Source organism: Fukomys damarensis, unplaced genomic scaffold (assembly GCF_012274545.1).
Source record: "Fukomys damarensis isolate Sample0158 unplaced genomic scaffold, DMR_v1.0_HiC HiC_scaffold_4, whole genome shotgun sequence".
Taxonomy (NCBI): Eukaryota; Metazoa; Chordata; class Mammalia; order Rodentia; family Bathyergidae; genus Fukomys; species Fukomys damarensis.
This window is the reverse complement of record NW_022900916.1, coordinates 36,557,990-36,580,446: the sequence shown is the minus strand read 5'-3', so window position 1 is coordinate 36,580,446 and position 22,457 is coordinate 36,557,990. Positions and strand designations below refer to the sequence as shown.

The window sequence follows — 22,457 nt, the reverse complement described above, 5'->3', positions numbered from 1 at the left end:
GCCCTCGCGGATCGCGCGGCCGCCCGGCTAAGTCATTGTTAACAGCCTAAGAAATTATCTTGTCTCCGCGCTCTTTCTTCTGCTGGCGAGCCAGGTAATTTTCTTAAAGCGAAAACTCCCCGATCGTAACTTCTGGGCAGCCTGCCGGCTTCGCCCCCCCCGCGCGCCCGCTGGTCCCAAGCCAGCTGGGTGTCCGGCGGAGTCCGAGAAACTTTTTTTTTTAAGGAAAAAAAATGCTAATACCTGACTAGTCTTTCGATTCATAATTGCGATCGTTAGCTAAGTGGTCTGGAATTATATTTCACCTCCGTTCTCCGCTTGCAGACCAAATTGAAAATTTCCCCAAGTCTGCATCAGAAAAAAAAAAGTTTTCTCATTTAGCAGTTCAACTGTTAATCCAGGGTCTGTAGCAATTCCCTAAATAGATCCACTACTTACCATTAATTAATAGCATTTTGATCCTGAAACATTTTAAACCTTGGAAAAGCAAAGAAGCTTCTCGTGATTGAAATTGAAACTTAAAATCCTTTGAGTAACGATATAACTATTCAACCAACGAAAGAAAAATGCATGTTTAAACTGCATTAACCTGTCACAGGCATACAAACAAATTTCCACGCTGAAATATAAATTATAGACTAGCAGCGAGATAAACACATTAAAATGGACTCCCACAATTTTAATAATAGAAAGTCACGTTTCCAATTAGGCAGTATCTTCTATTTTTCTTTTGACAAAAATTAGAAATAAGAAAATGCAGCCAATGCTATAGAATGCTCATATGGTGTTTATAACTGTGGAGGTTTTTCTCTTTTATAATCAAGTATGTGAGTAATTTCTTTTACGTGTCTTCGTTGCTTTCATTTTGCTCTTTTTAAAAAACATTTGCAACACGTAGAAAACAAGCAGGACAATTCTACAAAATAGACATCACAGTTTTGGATGTGCACAGGCTTTACTTTTATAATGAATCATATGCATTTTATTTGTAACTTAAGTACGTTTTCTTCTGAAAATTAAAACATACAGATGCAGCAAGATTAACATACGTTCATGTGTTTACTGACTAGAATAATCAAATGTGGTTTGGCCGTTTTTGCTTCAGGATTTTTATATTAAATGTTACAGAGTTGAATGTCACTTTACTTTCCTCCCCACTCTCATTCACCTTTCTTTCTCTTTAACTTCCCAAGGTAATCAGCATTATAAATTGTATATCCTAGCAACATTTGTTATACTTTCCTTAGTCAATGATCTATATGTATAAATATTTATCTATCCATGATTGTCTATTTTAAAATTTTCATAAAGAATGCAGTAGTGTACATATCATTTTGCATTTTGTTTTTCTCCCTCAGTGAGATTTTGAGAACTATCCATGTGGGTGCCTATAGAATCCACTTTATTCATTTTAGTAGTTTTAAACTAATATTGTCAGCTTTTTTTATTGTTAAGGAGATTACATTTTAAAGCTGGTAATTTTTGCTGAAGTTGCTTGCCTCAAATTTTCATATGATTGACAATCTACACATTAAAATCTGTAAGACAGAATTCTTTACTAGGTGTTTTTCTAATTTTATATGTAGAAAAAGTAATGATATTTAAAATGCAGAATATAGTACCCATGTGTCAGGTTCATATAATTAATGTTACCATTTGTCATATCTGTGTCAGATCTGCTTTTCAAAATTGAACTGTTCAACGTTTCTGATAAAAATTGAAGCCCCCTTTACAATCTTTACGATGCTATTCGCCACCCTTTTCCTCAAAGGCAAACACTGTCATAAATTTGGTGTGTAACTTTTCAGTCTAGGCTTTACACTTTGCATATGAACTCATGTGGCATATTGCTTTGAATGATTTTAAAATATATACATGTGACGATAGATTGTAGATACCATTCTGTGATTTGTTTTCCTTTTTTCCTTCATGGTATATTTGTTTTTCTCTTCATGTTGATAAATATAGATCTAGTTCATTCATTTTAATCTCCATATTGTTGGTCCATGCATATGAATATGACTTGTTTATTCATACCCCTATTGATGAATATTTAACCTGCTGCCAATATTTTGCTATTGCTTGTACATGTTTTTCTTGCACCTATGTGAGAATTTCTCTGTGTATCTACCTAGATGGTGAATTGCTAGGCTGCACACACATTTTCAGTTTTACTACCAACTACCAAATGGTTTTCCAATTTGTGCGCCTCTTAGCAATGTAGGAGAGTTCTTATTTTCCTAGCAAGATATTAATACTTTCTCAATTCAGACTTTTCTTGTTTCTGCCAGTTTGAATTTTTAAAGAATTCAGTGTCTTGTTGTTTTATTTGAATTTCCCTCACTGCCAGAGTGGTTGAGTGCTTCATATATTTATTGGCTGTTGAAGTGTTTCTGAGTTTGTGATTTGTTTTTTCAATGTTCATTCATCTTTTCAGTAGGCTGTTTAATTTTTATCATTTATCCTTTTTGATTTATAGGAGTTCATGTGTGTAAACATTCAACAGATTCTATCAATCTATAGCTTGTCTTAACTTTTGATGACTTTTGTGCTATAGAAAATTTAAAATGCAGTGATATTCACTCTCCTCTTTTTTAATAGCTTGTGTATTATTAGGGGAACTTTACACCTGATGTGTGAAGATATTCTATATGTCTTTTTACTTTTATATTTTTAAAATTTTGTTTTTCACATGGAAAATCCATCTATCTGTGGCTCATCTTTTTGAATGGTATAAAGCAGGGATTAAATTTTACTCTTCTCCTCAGCCCCAATATAGAAAGCCTGTCATGACCTGATGTACAGAACAATCTTCATATTCCTATTAATGTGTAATGCTACCATGATTGTAAATTAAATTTCCATATATTCATAAATATGTTCCTAGCTTGTCCTTTCTCATGGATCAAACCAATTCTTAGCCAATAGCACACTCTTAATTAATTATTATGGCTTCATAATATGTCTTGATATATTGGAAGGCATGGCCCCCTCTTTGTTCATTTTTAAAATTGTACCAACTATATTTGGACTTTTACTCTTCTCTATAATTTAGCATCAGTTTGTCAGGTTCCTTAATGAAAAATTTTTCTTGGTATTTTGTTGAGTTAAGTGTATAGGTTAAATTTGGTGAACTGTGACGTCTTTATAAAATTTAGTAATCCAATGCCTGAATGTTATTGTGATTTTTAAATATCTTTCAATAACATTTTATAATTTGTTTATAAGATGATTGTGTTTATTTGCTAGATATCCCTCCAGGTATGTTATGTCTTTTGTTGCTAGTATAAGTGAGGTTTTTAAAAATTGGTTATTACTACTGCTTGGAAATGCTATGGATTTTGGACTAATTTTATTTTAAAGGCAAACATGCTGAACATTCTTATTAGTTTATTTGCAGATTCTTTTGTCTCTTCACTTAGATAATCATGTTATCTGTAACTAAAATTCCTGATACCTTTTCCCTTTCTTTCTTCTTGGGGTGGGCTTGGACCTCCTGCAGAAAGGTTACAGTGAACTTTGTTTTCATATTTCTATTGCACAGAGAATGTTTCTAATGTGTCATCATTGTTTATCATATTTGCGGTGAGTTTTTGGTCAAACCCCTTTGTCAAGTTAGGGCAGTGCCCTTCTAGCCCAGTTGTGTTTAAAGTAGGAATATTTAAAATCTTAAATATTGAAATTTTATTACTTTTCCTACAACAGAGATGGTTATAGATTTTATCTTTCATACGTTAATATAACAGGTCACATTGATAGATTTTTCTAATGTGGGCATCACGTTGAATTCTGAAGTAAATCCTGTTTTGTCATATGGTAATTTAAAAAAAATATATATTGGGCCAGGGATTTAGCTCAGTGGTTCGGTGGCCTGCCTTGCAAGTGCAAGGACCCGAGTTCAATCCCTGGTGCAAAAAAAAAAAAAAAAAAAAAAAAAAAAAAAAAATTGCTTCATGCAATTTGTGATTTTTTAAAAAAAATTCAGCATCTTTTTTCATAAGTGTCATTGACTTATAATTTACATTTCTTGCAGTATCCTTGTCCATATTTGGTTTTGAATTGCAATGCCTTCATAAAATGCATTTGGAAATCTTTGTTGTCTATATCCTGTGATGGTTTGTATGAGATGGGTTATTATATTTCCTTGAATGTTTGGTAGATTTCTTCTGTGAAGCCATCATATTTTTAAAATTCAACTAAATTTCTCTAATTTAGTTGTTCTTCAATCAATTTTGATAATTTACATTTCTCTTAAAATATTAGATATATTTAAACATTAAAATTTTTGCTGTATAGTTTACATTTTTATTCTAAGATGTAACACAGTGTCTGTAGTCATATTCTATTTTTTATTCCTGTTCTGTACTTGCAACTCTCCACTTTTTTTGTCTTAGCAAAGGTTTTGTATTTTTTTAGACAAATCTATAAAAGTTTGTTTACATTCTTCAAATGGGCAGCTTTTGTTGACCATATTTCTTTAAAAATATACATATGTTTATTTAATTTTTGTGTTCAACTTTATTAATCCCTGACAGTTTCGTTGAATTTAATATGCTACTCCTTAAAAAAAAAAAAAAGCTTTCCATGGGCCAGGGATTTAGCTCAGTGGAACCCGCCTGCCTTGAAAGTGCAAGGTCCTGAGTTCGACCCCCAGTACAAAAAAAAAAATCTTTCCAAGTTATATACTTAATACATTAATTTCCAGTCTTTCTTATTTTCTAACATAAATTTAGGGCTATAAATTTCCCTTCAAGGAAATTGCTTTATCCATAGCCTGCAGGTTTTTAAAAGAGTGCCATCATTGCCATTTGGTTCTAAATACTTCATAATTTCACTGTGATTTCTTAAACATTACATTTTCAGAAAAGTGCTTTTTCTGAATTTCCTTGGTATTATACCACTTGAACTATTCTCTGACTAGTGCTCATTCTGTAAACTCTGGGGATCTGGCTCTGAAAGTATAATTGGAGATTATTTGAAATGAAAAGTCAAAAGAGGTAATTTCTTAACATGATATATATATGGCGAATTTCAAGTAAATATCACTAAAAGAGTCTTTCTCCCAAGCCTTTCAGAAGCTTCCAGAAAATCATCAAAGAGATGTTCCTGAAGGCCTTGAGTAGCTGACTTGGCCATTCCTTTGGACATAAGTCTTTCAGAGCAGGTGTATAGTAGGTATTCAACAAATATGCCAAGAATAAGTGAATAAACTGGCAGATTATCATCACTATTAATTTATGATTGCCAGCCTCACAAAAGCATTCAGCATTCCCAGAAACACTGCAAACTTGTTTGTACTTGGGTTGGTCTTTTTCCTATCTTTTGGCAAGAGCCACTTCATTCTTGTTCTAGCCCATTACCTCTTGTCTTTTCAGACACAATTCATTACATATTTCCCTTTTTCTCCAAAATCTTCTGTGCCTCTTTCTTTACAGAATAATTTGAGTCAACATACAATAATGGACCAATCTCTTCAATTTAAAAAATCCCATCTCCCCTTCTCCTTTAATTCCTACCATAGCTACTTTGCCCTTCAAAGCCAAATTTCTCAAGTGCTGAGTATATTCTCAGTCACCATCTCCTTAGCTTTACATTATTAAAATTGCTCCATACTGAATCCTCACTTCACTCCAAAAAATTCTTTTTGTTAAGACCAACATGAGCACACAACAGTATAACTGTACTTTCACACCATTGAACTCTTCACTTAAAAATGGTTAAACTTGTAAACTTTACATTATACATATTCTACTACAATCAAAAACCCTCTTTTCTTAAAAAGAAAAAAATTAACATTGGGCCCCTTTTTGCTAAATCCAGTCCTCAGATAACTAGAACTCTTAGATTAGTTGAGCAGTTCTTGAAACATTCTCTTCTTTTGGCTTCTGTGATATTACATTCTTTTGGTCTTTCTTCATCTTTCTAACTGTTCCTTAACAGCCTTAATTACTTGTTCTCCCTCCTTCAACTAACCTCTGAAATTTAATCTGTCCTAGACCATCTTCTCCCAATTCTACTCAGTCTTTCTAGGTAAAATAAATAACATTTTCCACCACTTAAATATACCTGTATACAAAATGACTTCTGAAATTATCATCTTTAGCCCAGATACCTCTTGGTGTCAGACAGTTTCACACCATATCCATCTAACCACTTGATAATTCCACAGCCCTCCAGAGATGTTTTACAGATATCTCAATAAATTCAAAAGTTGAGTTCTTGGTTGTTACCCCCAAATCTACTCTTCCTGTATTTTTCCCTATCTCAGGACATAGCACTTTCATGCATCCTATTCTGCAACCCCTTGTGTCATTGCTGACATCTTCCTTTCCATGAGCCCTCACATTTAATTCATCTTCAAGTGTAGTGTGGTTGATACTACTTTCAATTGTGTGTTGACTATCCACTTTTTTATTTCCCTGCCAACAACCTCATCCAAATCATCTTCATTTTTGGTCCAACTACAGTGATACTGAGTTGCCCTAACTGATTCCTGTGCTTTGCTCTTGCTCTATTTCAGTCCGTAAGACCTTCCAATCACAGCCAAGACAAATCCAAAATGGCAGGCAGTGAGCCAGCTCCTGTTTACTTCTCCACCCGATTTCTGATTTACTTTGTTTCAGCTTCCACTGGTCTTTGAAAACACCACTCCCTCAGATGCTCAAGTTAGAAACTTTGTGTGTGCTTTTTCTTCAACCTAGATGGCTCTTTCTTTCTGACTGAATAATTCTTATGCGTCATCATTCATCATTACTTCCCCAAGAAACATGCCATTTCCAATCTAAACTGGGCCCCTTCTGTTATACAAGCGTTCATTTATTTAACAAATATTTGTTGCATGGTTCCTGTCAATCTGGAATAGTCTGAGGCATTGGAGATGGAGCAGTGAACAAAATAGTCTCTGCTCTCACAAAGCTTATATTTTAGTGAGGGAAGCCTGATAACAAGCAAGTAAATAAATAAACATATTTCAGATAGTGGTAATTGCTATAGAATCAGTGCCAGCAGGATAGAAAGACCCAAAAGGGAATATTTTATGTAGGGTGTTCAGGCAAGGCCATTCTGATAAGGGGAAGTAGAGAAAGTAAGTCTTGAGAAAAATCTAAGACAAGCACAGAAAAATATCAAAGTCTTGAGAAAGGAGCGTGTTGGGGTGCTAAACAATGTAAAGGCTTGAATTATTTTTCTGTCACTGTTGTACTAAATTACCCTACATTTAATGGCCTAAAACACAAAAAATTGTTTCTGCCTGTTCTGTAGTTCAGAACTCGAAAGTAGGCTTCAACAGGCTAAACTAAATAAAGCAGTCAACAGGGCTGCATTTGTTTTTGGAGATCCTAGGTGATCCTTCCTTGTCCCTTTCTGCTTCCAGATGCAATTACCTCTTAAGACTCCTTCCTCCATCCAGCAGTAATGGGTTGAGTCTTTTTCTGATTTGTATCACTCTTCTGCTTCTCACTTACATTTACAAAGATCTATGTGATTACATTGGGCTCCCTTGAAGAATCTGATCTCCCTATTTCAAGATCAGCCAATTAGTAACCTTTATTCCATCCACTGCCTTAACTCTGCGTTGCCACATAATATAGCATCTTCATGGGTTCTGGGAATCAGGATGGGCATCTATGGGAAACCCTAATTCTGCCTAACACAAGGCTGAATCAGATTAAGCAAAATGAAACATGGTAAGAGAAGAAAAAGCCCTGGGATCTGGCCAGGTGGGAGGCAGGTCAGGTAGCACTTTGCAAAAGGGTAAAGAGTAGGATTCGACTCCTCTCTTTAAGGAGGATTTTGAGTAGTGAATGTACTTTTTAGAAGTTCACACTTTTGCTGTGTGGCAAACATAGTAGATCTCAGGCAAGAGTAGCAGCAGGATATCAGTTAATAAGCAACTGCAGAAATCCAAGCAAAAGGCGATGGTGGTTGGGATCAGAGAGGTAGCAGTGAAGATGGCGAGATGTGTTGGATAATAGAGTGTGTGAGAAGGTGAGGACCCATGAATGAATGTAAGGGTTTCAGCCTGGTGACTGGAAGACTGTCCTTTCTATTTTGTGATGGGAAAGGCTTTAGAAGAATCAGAATACATGAGATGGAAATTAGGAGTTTGGCTTTGGAGAGCTGGAGATGCCTCTGAGGCTTTTTGGATCCATGAGGCTACTTTTGCAGTTTGAAGTCCAGCTGCATCCCTGGCTGAGTGACAGGATAAAAGGATTTTTTTTTAAAAAAACTATTTCTATATGTATGACTCTAGAGATCAGGAATTTTAGCTCTTAGTAGGAGTTTTTCTCAAAATTTCAAATATAATTATTTAATTTTTTAGTGTAATCTCATTATTGTTTAATTATTATTAAAAGTAATACGAAATTGTAAAGATCGAAACTTTCTATCTTGTAAAATCTAGTCACATTTATTTATTTATTTATTTATTTTTGTGGTGTTTGGGATTGAACCCAGGCTTTTGCAAATGCTAGGCAAGCATTTTACCATTCACTTCCAGTCTCCAAAGTCTAGTAATTTTAAGCCTGATGTTTTAGGTTTAACTGATAAACCTTTATGTTCTTTACCAGCAAGTTTCTTTTAGATCCATACTTCTTCTGTGTTACATTCAAGCTCCTGTTAATCCACGTGAACTAGATATGACCTTATGATGTTGGTCAGCAGGTAAAAAGCAATAGTTAGAAGGGAAGAGTAAGTTCGGCTGTGCTGCTGCAGAGCACAGGGGCTAGAGTCAATAATAATGATCAGCCTTCCTTTGACTAACTTCAAGTACAGTGTCTGTAGTGTTGTGGACTTTTAAAAAAACACATAAGGGGTAGGAGAACATAGTAAATAGTAAATATTTTTGCATGAAGCTGAGAGCAAAGACCCAACTGAAGTGTCTATAGGAAGATAAAAAGAAAGCGGGTGCTGTAAAGTTTTATAGAATAATAGCGCAGTAGTTCAGGAAATATGTATGTGACTTTGGAGTTTAACAGGCCAGACTCAAATGAGGAGGGAATGTAAGTTTGCCCATCAATTTGACAATAATCTGTCAAGATGACAATGTGCATAATCTCTGACTTGGAAATTTCCCCTTAGTTATATGCCTTAGGGAAACTTGTATTCAGGCCTCAGAGCTATCTACAAGTATTTTCAATGAGGCATTTGCTGCAGGGTTTTTTTTTTGAGACAATTTAAATGTTATGAAAAAATAAGGCACTACTATATAGGATTAAAAATAAACGATGAACCCAAACTTTCTAGATCATAGATAATGCTTTCTGCTTAGTAAATAGAGCAGAAAAAAAAGCTCCAAGACCTTAAAAGAAGGTGTCTAATAGATCATTTAATTTTGTTCCTGCATGTAATCATTACTTTATCAGCATGTAATATTTTGTCAATAGTACAAACTCTGTAGCCAGGCTGCTGAGTTCTGGTTCTGTCAGTTACCAGCTGTGAAACTTGATTAAGTTACTTTGCCTCAAAAGAGGACAATTATAGTACCTACTTCCCTGGAGTGTAGTGAGAACTCGTTTGGTTAATATTTATAATTTTATTAGCCCATACATAGGCATGAAGTGAGCATTGTATTAGGTGTAGGGGTGCATGTGTCTGTGAGCATACATATGTACTTGTGGGGTGTGTGTGTGTGTGTGTGTGTGTGTGTGTGTGTGTGTGTGTTGTGGTGCTGGGGATTAAACTCAGGGTTTTGTGCATTCTAGGTAAATGCTGTATCACTTAACTTCATTTCCAGCCCCCAGATTAGTTATTATGTATTGTTTACCCAGGTATTATCCACCTACATATGTCTCCACGGTATTATATATCTATATACATTGAAAGTGTAATACCTTAATAAGTGTGATACACAACAAATTTAGAGCAGCAGTTACCTACTGGTATGGTATAGGAGGTAAGTAAAGGGAATAGAGTTTCAAGTTGTTTAATATTTCATTTATTTTTTACAAAACCTGAAGCAAATGAACCCAAGTGATAACACTTGTCAATAGGAGTGGTGAATACATTGCCGACTACTGTAATGTTGTCTGTATTTTTTCTGTGTGCATGAAATATTTTCTCTAAAAATATCCCAGGACAGAACTGGAACATTAGATGTGCAGCATATATCTGCTGAGTGGATGAGTGATTAAGGAATGGCTTGGACTGAAGAAGCAGCCTACAGACATCCCTGTTAGTGCACGGTGTAGGCAGTGGAGGACGGATGTGGGCCATTAGAGGGGAAAGCTTCTCACCAGACATGGTGGATTCAGGGAGACAGTGGAAGAAGGATTTCAAGCTTCTGATAGAAAAATAGTTGAACTTAAATTCTATATTCAGGTGAACCTATCATTCCCTTATGAGAGCCAAATAAAAAATACTCTCATAAACATGTGGATTCAGAACAACGACCACTCAAGCCCCTTCCTCGAAAGAGTTACTAAACATTTTCCAGGAAAATGACAAATGAATCAAAGATAGAAGATAAGGAGGCACACCAAATTCGGTTACAAAACATAGTGAAACTTAAAATCCTGAGTGAGAAAGAAGGAGAAAGAGAAAGAGAAGGTATAAAGAGAGAAGAGACAAAGATATGCAACTTCCTAACCATTAAAAAATAATATAAGAGAAACACAAACAATTCAACAAAAGCAGGAAGGGGGAAAAGGAGAAACAATAGCAGTTGGTGCATAGAAAAAAGAAAATAAATTGCACATGTTAGCCTGAAATATTAATAATCACGATGTCTACAGATTTACTAACTCTATAAAAAGAGCTGTTCTGGTTGGAATTAAAAAGGTGGAGAACAAAATTACCAACTCTAAACAACTATAGGCTGTTTATCTAAAATACCTAAAACAAAATGACCCAGGAATTAAAAACAATAAAAGCAGGCATAGCAAATGTTAACAGCACAAATGAGCGTTACTTCAAAATATCTCAGCGAGGGCTGGGGATTTAGCTCAGAGGTTCTGCCACCTGCCTTGCAAGCACAAGGACCTGAGTTCCATCCCCAGTACCAAAAAAAAAAAAAAAGAAAAACCACCCCCCCAAAAAAAAACCCCAAAACAAAACAAATAAAATATCTCAGAGAAGAAAAAAAAAGGCTATGGAAGATTCTATGACATTATTAAGAAGCTGCATACTCAGAAAAGAATGGATGTATATTCTGTTTACACTTGCATGGTATAATTACAAAAACATTTTAGTAAACTCTGTAAAGCTGAAATTATACAACCTATATTCATCACCACATGCCTAAAATGACTATTTAACAACAAAAAGCAAAGACGAAAACCACTATCCTCCTGGAAAGGAGAAAGTACCCTTCTAATTAACTTAGATTACAGAGGAATTAAATTTGAAATTATAAATTAATTAGAAATGAACAAATGAGTGCAACACACTTCAATATCTGTGATGCTGCCAGAGTGGTGCAAATGGAAAGATTTACAGCCTTAAGTGTTTGTAGAAAACAGAAATTGTGAAAATAAACAAACCGAGCCTTTTTCTCAAGAGCTAGAAAAAGAACAGGAAAATAAACTCAAAGAGAATAAAGGCAAAAGGAGAACTTCACAAAATAAAAACCAAAAATATTAGACTTCATCAGTACAACCAATTACTACTTCTTTGACAAGACCAATAAAATGGATGAATGCCTAGTAAATGAAATTAAGAAAAAATGGAGAAGATATGAACATGTAAGGTACAAGAAATGCAAAAATACTAGCTGAATGATTACTGTTTACAACTTTAAATGAATACAATTAAAATTAAGATGGAATGTTTGACTCATACAAGTTGGTTTAATGAGAAATAAGAAATTTCCATTAACTATTACCTAAAAATCGATTTTTAAAAAAACCCCAAAGATCTATTTTTCAAAAAAGAAAAAAAAAAAAAAAGTACCAGACCAAGTAGTTTTGCAATCTACAGCTACTAAAATGAAGGTATTATTTATTATTTCCCATGTTAAACCAAGTGGTTGTGGATTCATAACACAAATGGGACAATTTTTCATTCGTAAGGGGCTGCTGTTACCCTGCTTCTGAAATCAGATAAAGAGAGGGTCAAAAGGGGAGTGGAAGTTTACTCTTACTTATAAATAAATACAAATACTGTAGCTAAGTCCAGCAGTGTATTAAAACAATACTGTATCATACCTGTTATTGACTTTTTCCGAAGTTGTTTTTCAGTAGAAAATACATTACTAGAATTCATTCTATTCTCTGAAGAGAAAAAGATGATTCTATTAAAAAATTCTTAGTAAATGAGTCATAGAAGAAAGTATTTCATATTTGAAAAGTAACAACAAAAATCTATAGCAAACATAATGCTTAATGATGAAATTTGAAGCATTTCCATTAAAATTAGGAACGGTGCAGGGGTAAACTCTACTACTACCATTGGACAGTGAATTTACGTTTAATGGATCTTCCATTTAATGAAATAATTTTTAAAAAGCAAAAATAGGATATGTACATATTGGAAAGAAAATGTATAGAACAGTTACTTTTTGTAGATTATATTTCCATGTACCTAAAAAAAAAATCCAAGAAAAATACTTTAAAATCTTTAGAACTAGTAAGATTGGTAGGGTAATTAGACAGCTTCCTGAAGAAAAGTGTGTAACTGAATTGAAATTCACACATAAAGGCCTGAATAAATGGAAAAAAACAATACTGTCATTTAACAGAAAACCCAGGTGCTACTAAAAGTAAGTTAGAAAAATTATAAATTTAATACTATCCTACCCATTATAGCAATAGGTTTCTATATGGAATTTGACAAGCTGTTTAAAGTTCACCTGAAAAAGAAAAAAAAAAGCAGGAATAGCATTTTTTTTAGTAACTATCAAAACATATCCTAAAGAATTAGTAGTTGATTCAGTGTCTGTTGACATAGAAATAGCCCTGTGAATTCATTGGAACAAAAGAAATGGTCCAGAAGCAGAGCAACCTATATTATGAGTTTGGTACATGATAAAAGTTACATTTCAAGTGAGTAGGGGAAATGATAGACAATTATAGTGTTCAATAGTTATCTTAATCATTTTGGGGGAAAATAAAGTTAATCATTTTTATGTGCAATTTAAAAATAAATTCTAGATGGTTAGAGAGAAAAACAAAAATAAAAATTAATATTCTATAATAATAATCTCAATAGATGTAGAATAAGTATATGGCAAAACTGAAGATTTTGTCATTATTAAAAACTCTTAGAAAACTAAGAATAGAAAGGAAGGTTCTTAATTTGATAAATAGCTTCTATGAAAAAACGTACATTGCATTTAATGGTCAAAACCAGAATGCTTACTCCCTAAGACTGGAAATAAGCCAAAGATAGATGTTCATTCTCCTACTTTTATTCAACATTTTACTGAGGTTTTAATCATAGCAATTAGACAAGAAAACTGTAGGAAAGGCACCTAGATTGGAAAAGTAGAAATATTGTCAAACTATTTTCTATTTAGAAAACCGCCATCTACCAAAAAGTTACTAGAACTAAGAAGTGATTTTGATAAGGTTTCAGGAACAAGATCAATATACAAAAATCAATAGTGTTTCTGTATAGTAACAATGAACAATTAAAAAATATTACTACCAAGGCCAGTACCAAAAAAGAAAAAATACATTTACTATACATCTAATAAAATATGTCTGATCTGTGTACATAAAACTACAAAACACAGATGAAAAAAGATAAATTCAGTCTTCCATAAATTGAAAGGCTCACTATTGTGCAAATGTCAGTTCTCTTCAAACTGATACATAGAGTCAGTGTAGTTCTAATCAAGATCCTAACAGGATTGTGACTTTTATAGATATAATATCTAATTTGATAAGGAAAAACAGAAACGAATAAAACAATTTCACAAAAGAATAAAATTGGAGGACACATTTTATTTGATTTCAAGAGTTAATCTACAGATACAGAGATTAGGACAGAGTGGTACTAGTGAAAAAGTAGAAACGTAAATTGATGGAGAAGAAGAGAGATTCCAGAAATGAATCAGATTAACATGCCTGCTTATTTTTGATGATTGTGCAGAAATTCTGTGGAGGAAGGATAGTTTTTTTTTCAATGCACAATTTTCAAGCAATTGCAATCTATATATAAAAAACTGTTCATACCTTGCACCACCTGTGAAATTGTTATCCAAACAGAACATAGAACTAAGTGTAAAACCCAGAGCTCTGAAAATGCCCAGAAAAAAGTATATGTTTTTGAGTTAGTCAATGATTTCTTAGTTATTATACAAAAAACTTTTAAAATAATAATAATGATAATGATAATAATAATAACAACTTCCAGTACATTAAAATGTTCTCTGCAAAAGACAATTGAAAGTGAGAAGAAAAACCATGTGTTGGAAACATTATTTTCAAATTATATGTATATCTTGAGAGATTTGTATTAGAAATAAAGAACTTTTCTAATTCAATATGAGAGAGTAAATAACCAAATTTTTACATGAACAAGACTTCACATCACCCAAAGAGATGTATTGGGATAGAAAATATGTATACAAAAAGATGCTTGAAATTATTGGTTGTTAGGGAAACACAAGTTAAACTTGCAGTGAGGTACCACTACCTGCCTATTAGAATTTGTGTGTGTTTTTTAAAAAAACTGGACAGTACTAAGTGCAAAGCCACTTTCTAGAGTATAGCTTCTTGGGAAGATAGTTTGATAGTTTATAAAGTTAAACATACACACACACACACACACACACACATTTACACTATATGATCTGTTTGTCCCCTAGGTATTTAGCCAAAAGGGATAAAAACTTATGTTTACTAAAAATCGAATGGAAATATTCATAATGGCTTTATTTTTAATTGCTCCATCAGAAACAATTCAAATTTCCTTTAATTGGTAAAATGAATCAACAAATTATTGTACTTCCCTATAATGGAATACAGTACTAACGGGCAATACGAAGAAGCAAGCTTATATACACAACACAGATGGCTGTCATTGCATTATGCTAAGTGAAAGGAGTCCAAAGAAAGGCTACATCTTTATGTTTCCATTTTATGAAAAATTCCTTAAGAATATTAGTGGTTGCTCAGGATGGTATGGAAGAAAGGGCAGGAATGAGTTTTAGGGGTTCTAGTACTATTCTGTGTTTTGTTTGTTGGTGTTATATGGCTGTATAAATTTGTTCAAGCTCACAGAGAATTTTACTTGTCCCAAAGAGAATTTTACTCCATGTAAATTAAAAAATATGAATTTAAAAATTACTATGAAAAAATCAGACCTCTTTGTAATTGTTCAGTATAGTAGGAAGACATGAATCTCAGAAGGTGTGAAGGAAAATACTCACAGATTTGAATCCTACAAAATATTAAACTTTTGCCAGGTGTGGTGGCACACGCCTATAATCCCAGCACTCGGGAGGCTGAGGCAGAAGGATCACTGTGAGTTCAAGAACAGCCTGGGCTACATAGTGAGTTCCAGAGCAGTCTCAACTACAGAGTGAGACCCTGTCTCCAAAAAAAAATTAAACTTTTTAGGATAAAAGCCACCATAAATAAATTAGGCTACAGATTAGTGAATATAAATTTTTAGCAAATATTTTTGACAAAGGAATAACATCCATAATAAAGAGTGGTTACAAATTTATATGAAAAGAAGATGAATAATATGAGACAAGGTACAGGGAGCTCAGATATTCCAAAGCATCTGTAAGTATGGAAAGACTCACAACCTCACCATCCATCAAAGGGCTATGAATTAAAGCAGTTACATAAAATGATTTCAGCCATCATATAGGCAAAGCTTTTAATGATTGCTAAAACCCAGCATTAGTAATGATGCACACTGAGGCAACAGGTACACCCATGGAGATTAGAGTAATAAACTGGTGTAACTTTTGAAGGATAATTTGGTAGTACTATCAGAAACTTAAATGTGCATACCTTTTGATTCAGTAATTTCACATCTAGGTATTAAAACCATAAAAATATCGGCACAGGTTTACAAATATGTATGTAAAAATTTTTATTAGAACATTGTTATAGTGAAAATAGGGCTCTAAACATTTATCAGCAGAGAAGTGTTTACAATAAATTACAATAAGTCCATGTCACGGACTGCTGTGACAGTACAAAAGACACACATGTAAGTACTGAACAGTACTTATTATTATTTTGGTACTGGGGATTGAACTTGGGTCCTTGTGCTTGCAAGGCAGGCCACCGAACCACTGAGCTAAATCCCTGGCCCCAAATTATTATTATTATTATTATTTTCCCAATAAGTTTAGTGGTACATTTAAAGCAAACAATAGTTACATTTATCTACAATGAAATTATTATTAAATGAAAGAAGCAAATGCGGTAGTGGAAAAACATACATATTGATCCTATTTGTGTTTTTTAAATATCTGCAAATCTGTGTGTGTGTGTGTGTGTGCACAGACACACACACACACACACACACACACACACACAAAGTAAAGGTTTGAATAAGTGCATATCAAAGTTCAGGTAGCCGTTCCCTGTTGGAGTTGGGAGTGGTAGGATTGGGAGTCATGAAGGAAACTTACATTTTTTCATTGTGTGCACTTTGGTTATGATTGGCCTTTTGGTCTTTTTAAAAGCCTATTTTCATTTGTACATGTTTGCAGTTCATAATGTTTACATTCCTTGTGTAGAATCAGTACATGTACATTTGAACTTTGTAAATGCAAAATATTTATGTTTTACTTGTATGTTTTTTTTTTAAGTAATGAAACAGAGGCATAGTTCAGATATATTAATACATTTTTAAATTAAGTTCAAATAGAAAACAGCGTGGTAAAAATTTCCAAATCATGAATGGAGAAGTAAGTAAATTTGATTACTATAACAAGAAAAAGAGGCTGGGCGTGGTGGTGTACGCCTGTAATCCCAGCACTCGGGAGGGTGAGGCAGGAGGATCGTTGTGAGTTTGAGACCAGCCTGGGCTACATAATGAGTTCTGGGTCAATCCCAACTACATAGTGAGACCCTGCCTAAAGAAAAAAAGAAGCAAGTATTAAAAATTCAAACCATAAAATACACAGAACAAAGATCAAGTATAACTTCTCATGATATCTGTGAATACTCTAAAAATGTCTGTCAAAAAGCATTAGACTCCCAGGTTGAGTGAAAAAAGAAAGAAAGAAATTTAGCCATAAGCTATTCGTGAAATTGACAGAAAAATTGGAAAGTAAAGATTTGGCAAAAACATCAGAGACAAATGCAATGAAAGAGAACCTACCCACAGGTACTAATACTGTATTAAAATAATAGTAATCAAATTCAGTATCTGAATATCAAGTGGAACAAAGGGAGCTATTTCTATATTGATGTTTTATCAATATTTAGAAATGGAATATTTCTAAATGGCAGACTGAAGTAAGAAGGCAATGCATGCTGGAGCATAAACATCTCTGTCGGGTTATTTATAGTGTGGTTAGTTAGATTCTGATGCTGATTTATTTACAGTAAAACTACACAGTCAAGAAATTGCTGATGTAGAAAGATCTACAATGGCCTGAAAAGGTTGTTAATCAGGAAGTGAAAACATAAACTATACACTATAATTATTGTATGATCTCAATTTTGTTTTAAAACTATAAAAAAGAAAAGGAGCCCAAGGCTCACAGAGTCAAAGCTGTCCCTTGTGCATCGTGAGGAGGACAGACGGCAGTCCTGAAACAGAACAGTCCCACATCATGCATGAGGACATTGTACTGCGTGTTCCGGCTGGGTGTGAGAAGCCTACCTTTAAACAGGCTTTGATACTTCTCCTCCTTGCTGTCCAGCCTTCAAACAGGCTGTATTTTTTAAAAAAATATTTAGCTTAAATTGTTTCCCCAGATATTCATTCTTTATTGGCTAAATGTATAAAACACAAAGTTTAAGATTATAGGCCTCCATGTCACACTTAACAGGCTGCATTTCTTGATTCCTATACCTGGACTGCCTAGTGATAATGTGTCACTCTTTTCTGAAACTCATGTCCACCGTCCTTAGTCAGCATGGCTTATGTGATTGTAGTATTTGGTTCAGTTACTGATGTTGTGGGACATCCCACAGTGTTAGGTGGGCGCAGACTGGCCTGGAAGCATTTAAGTGACTATGGGAAAGTGCTGTATGTCCCAAGGCACCAGATCCAATGAGAACGAACACAACTATGGCTTCCTTGAGGGGACAAATGGCTGAGTCTTGGAGCTCCTGCAAGAAGGCTTACTTTGTCTCTCCTGATAATGTCTTCGTAGTTTCTCCTGGGATTGGGTTGTTAGGGCACTGGAAATAGGATAAAGTAGGAGAAAATTGAGAAAATATTGCGATCGAATAATTAGCTCTGGATTTGCAGAAGCCATGGCCAGTATGTACTTCTTTGAACTAAGGTCCAAGTGGCATAATACCTCTTCCAGGCAATGATGCTGGATGGCATCCCAAGGCCAGAGCGTGTTCCCCAGCTCTATGAGCTAGATTACTCTGTCCTCTGAATTACCTAGAAGCATTAGAATTTTAGAGGTATCCTAGTTGGTGCACGCCTGTAACCCCAGCATTGAGGGAGGCTGAGGCAGAAGGATCTCAAGTTTGAGTTGGGTTGGGATATAACTCAGTGTGAAAGCCCTGGATTCAATCCTCAGTACCAGTAAAAAATAAAGAAGTGTCCTTCTACCAGTAGGGACAGAGGCATTAAAGTTACAGGCAAGAGTGGTTGAAGAAGAGATTGGATACTGGTAACAACCCTCACAGTCTCAGGAAATAATGGGGGAAGATGGGTGTCGAAACAGAGTCAGGATTGACTGAGAAGAAAAATTCAGTCTTTGAAACAGAGACATAACTCTAGGAGTAGCTGTGGAAATCCACGCCTCTGGAGCACGGATGCAGGGTTCATGGAAACGTTACCACTTGGTACATGAAGGAGGTAGTCTGAATTTCAGTAGAGAGATTTGAGTGAGGTCAAACAGATGAGTGGAAACCAATTGTTCTTCACTAACCATCTGTGACTCTTAGACGCAGATTCTTAAAATCAAGCCTGAATGAGAAGCACTTGGGGGGGCTGCTTGCTTTACCACTGACTATTTACAGCCTCTCCAAGCCCTCCTCACCCTGAATTTCTGTAGTGGTGGCTTGGGGATGGGACGTTAGAATTAGGATTTTTAGCAAGTTCCCAGCCGATACTGCTGCTGTGCTGGTCTAGGGAACACAGCTGAGAACCAAGCCCAGAGCCTGATGGGCAGGTAAATAAAGTGAATGCCTGGAAAATCTAAGATCCTTTCATAATTCCAAACCCTAGATCCCATATTGAAGGACTGTCTAATTTGGAGGTTGTTAGATGAGGGGCCCTGTGCTGCATATGGGAGGGGTTTAGTGGGTGCTCAGGTAATGACCCTGGAGGAGCTGGGTTTGATCCTTTATTTTATAGTTTCACTAGGGTTACATGCTAAGGGAAATTATATATATAATCTAAATTTTAATGTTATTCAAGTTACTTCCGACAGCTTGGGAAATTCCTTCTGTGGATTTCTAGGGACTCATTTCTCAGTGTCACCTTTATCTCTGAGCCCCTTTTCCACTGAGCGACACCGAGCTTGCTCCCTTCTTTCTCCCATGTGTGACGGGAACGTGGATCCTTGTTCCACTCGTAGGCAATGTGGATGTGCAGCATGCAGTGGACTTCTGTTGCTTTGCCTGTCCCGTGGTCCCTCTTCCTGGTCATACACCCCAGGCTGCTTTGGGGAGCAGCCCTCCTCTGATAGAAATGGACGCCAAGGGGCTGTTAGGGTGTCCTTCCAGCCGAAGCCAGCCCAAAGTTGTCTTCCTGGACTTTCCGGGAAAATACAGTGGTGTATTAGCAATCCTGCTGATTTACAGAAGACTTCATCCACTCAGCCACTGGTCCGTGTCCCTGTCTACCTTCTCTGGGCCTCACATGCTGTCTACCCTCTGCTTGCCCTGTTCCTCCTCTCACCCGCTGTTTCCTCAGCTTCCCTCGGTCATCAGCGTCTCCCTCAGAGCAGCGTCACCCTCCCTCTGTCTCCTTCCCAGCCACGCCGTGGACCGTCACCCTCCACAGCCAGGGTTCTGCCACGGACTTCCTTCCATGGTAGATAATTCCCTCCTGAAGAGGAGGAACCACAGGGACAAACTGCGGGTTCCAAAAATAGAGCTTTCTCACCCTGCAACAGATTGAGTGGCTACTATGTGCTGGGTCTTACCCATGATCCCATGCAGCAGGCGTTTGTATCTTGTGAATGTGGAATTAACTGCCAAGAATAAACTAGTGAAATGCTGCTTTATCAACCATGAAAATGATTTATTGATTTTAATATAAATGACCTGTAAATGTACTGGCCTAGGGGCTATCAAACGATGGCCTGAGGCCTGTTTAATGTTTTTAAAAAACATTTTTAATGTATTATAAAATTAAAACAAAAACCATGTAGCAGAAATCTATATGGTTCACGAACCTAAAATACTCTCCGGCCCTTTGCAGAGAAAGTTTGTTGACCTCTGAATCAGAATACTCTTGTAACAGATAACAGAGGCTGAGATAGAAGGCCCCAAACCCTTGGAAATAAATCCATGTTGACAGCTTGACTTGAAGGTGGTCTATTGGGGTCAGGAAGCTCTTCCTTTCTGCCCATGGTTGATTGATTTATCCTGGTTTGGTTTTGATTTTTGAGACAGGGTCTCACTGTGGAGTTCATACTGGTCTCAAACTTGCAGCGATCCTCCTGTCTCAGCCTTCCGAGCGGTGGGATTCCAGGCGTCTGCCACCACTCCGGGCTCTGCCTGTGGTTGCAAAGAAGATTGGGGAGGAGCTCTGTGATCGCAGCGCCCAACTCAGAGGTGGGTGGTGGGAGAGGATGGAGAGGGGTGGACCTGGAAGCAGGGGGCTCTGGCCTCCATGGTCTCCTTCTGAGGCTGTGCGTGCATTTTCAGGATGAAGAGGATGCGTGTGGGAGGGCTGGTCATGGCCGTGATGAGTATCCTGGGATGCCTTTGAGTTCAGCAGCAGGGGAGGTACAAGGTGGAGAATGACCCAGCTTGGGGGACAACAAAGCCAACTATCTGGCTCTCAGGCCAGCTGGGTCCTCCTGCTCCTGCTATTACTGGCTCCTTTAAAATTGTATCCACCTTTCCCATCTGCCCACAGGTTCCTCTCACTTTTCGTGCTGCTTCTCTTAGTGCTTCTCAATGTCCACCTCCAATATTCTTGAGCCCACTGTTTTGTTGCTGCTGGGTGGAGTTTATTCACTGGTGCCCACAGAGCCTCGGCTGTGCTGATACATAAGTGCTTCGTAAATTCCTGTTGATTGACTCCAACAAGCCCTTGCTCCTAAAGCGTATTCATGGGGAAAGGACCCCTGGAAAGCCCTGATAGCTGGTCAGGAAGGGACTCCATTTGGTCAAGAAATGGTTTAAAGTCTCTCCAAATTGAACTGTAATGGAAATGTGACCTTATTTTGTATCCTAAATTAATGAAGTGTCGCCTATTGGTTGTATCAGAACCAGCTGGCCAGTACCTTTTCTCTTTGACAGAGTGTTTACATAGAATGCAGTTACTAACTAAAGGTTACTGAATGCAGAATCACAACACAGGAACTGGCAAATATCCTGCCCTTGTCATAGAAATATATCATTCCCAGGATACAAAAACTCATAACTCCCAGCTCCTTCTCTCATAAAATAACACCTCACACTTCCCTAGTGCCCTTTCTGCACTAGGCACACTTGATTGAAATTTCTGCATAATTTGTCAGGCAAATTTATAAATAACATAGGCATTTACCTTGCACTGTTTTGAGCATTTACTATGTACTGCTTGGGTATTATTCTGAGCATTACAAAAACATTGTCTCATTTAATTCTCATGAGAATCCTATGCAGTAGGTTCTGATTTTCATCCTCTTACTTCATACAAGGCATCAGAGGCATTGGGAAGCTTGAGTAACTTTTTCAAGGTCATACAAATTAGTGAATGGTGGCCCTGGGACTGGAGCTCTGGCAGCCCCTACGCCTCTCCGGGACAGTGCTGGAGACGTTCAGAGAAGCCACTGCCCTACTGTGCCGTTCTCTGCCGTCTCTGTGGACCTCGGCCCTCAGAGCGCAGGACATCAGTGCATCAGACATAGTCTAGTCACGTCTTCCTCCAGAGGCACCCTTGCCCTGGGAATGCACTTGTCTGTCCCTCCGCTGTCCTCAGCAACAGTCCCTTGCTCTTTAAACGATGCCCCCCTTCCAAAAGCAGCTGCCACTTTCATTCTAGATCGTGATTCTAGGGTTTCAGGGGAGACTTCTTATTGTGGCTGTGCTGAATATCTCACTGTGCTTTTCTAATCACCACATAACTTTTATAAGTCTGGAACTGTGGCTAATAGATTTTCCTGTAGTGACACAGGATTCAAGGGAGAATGTTAGCCTTTCAATTCGATTAATCTCTCTCTCTCTCTCTCTCTCTCTCTCTCTCTCTCTCTCTCTCTC

The 22,457-nt window shown here is 36.4% G+C and overlaps 1 protein-coding gene across 1 annotated transcript in view; it reads right to left on the bottom strand.

The window, feature by feature from the left end:
- The window catches only part of Klf14 (Kruppel like factor 14), a 21,328-nt gene extending 1,639 nt beyond the window's left edge, over window positions 1-19,689 (bottom strand). Inside the window, exon 1 of the mRNA XM_010633539.1 lies at window positions 19,463-19,689. Within this exon, the coding sequence (XP_010631841.1) occupies window positions 19,463-19,689 (227 nt within the window). The remainder of the gene's footprint in view (window positions 1-19,462) is intronic.
- Between the last annotated feature and the right edge of the window lie 2,768 nt (window positions 19,690-22,457).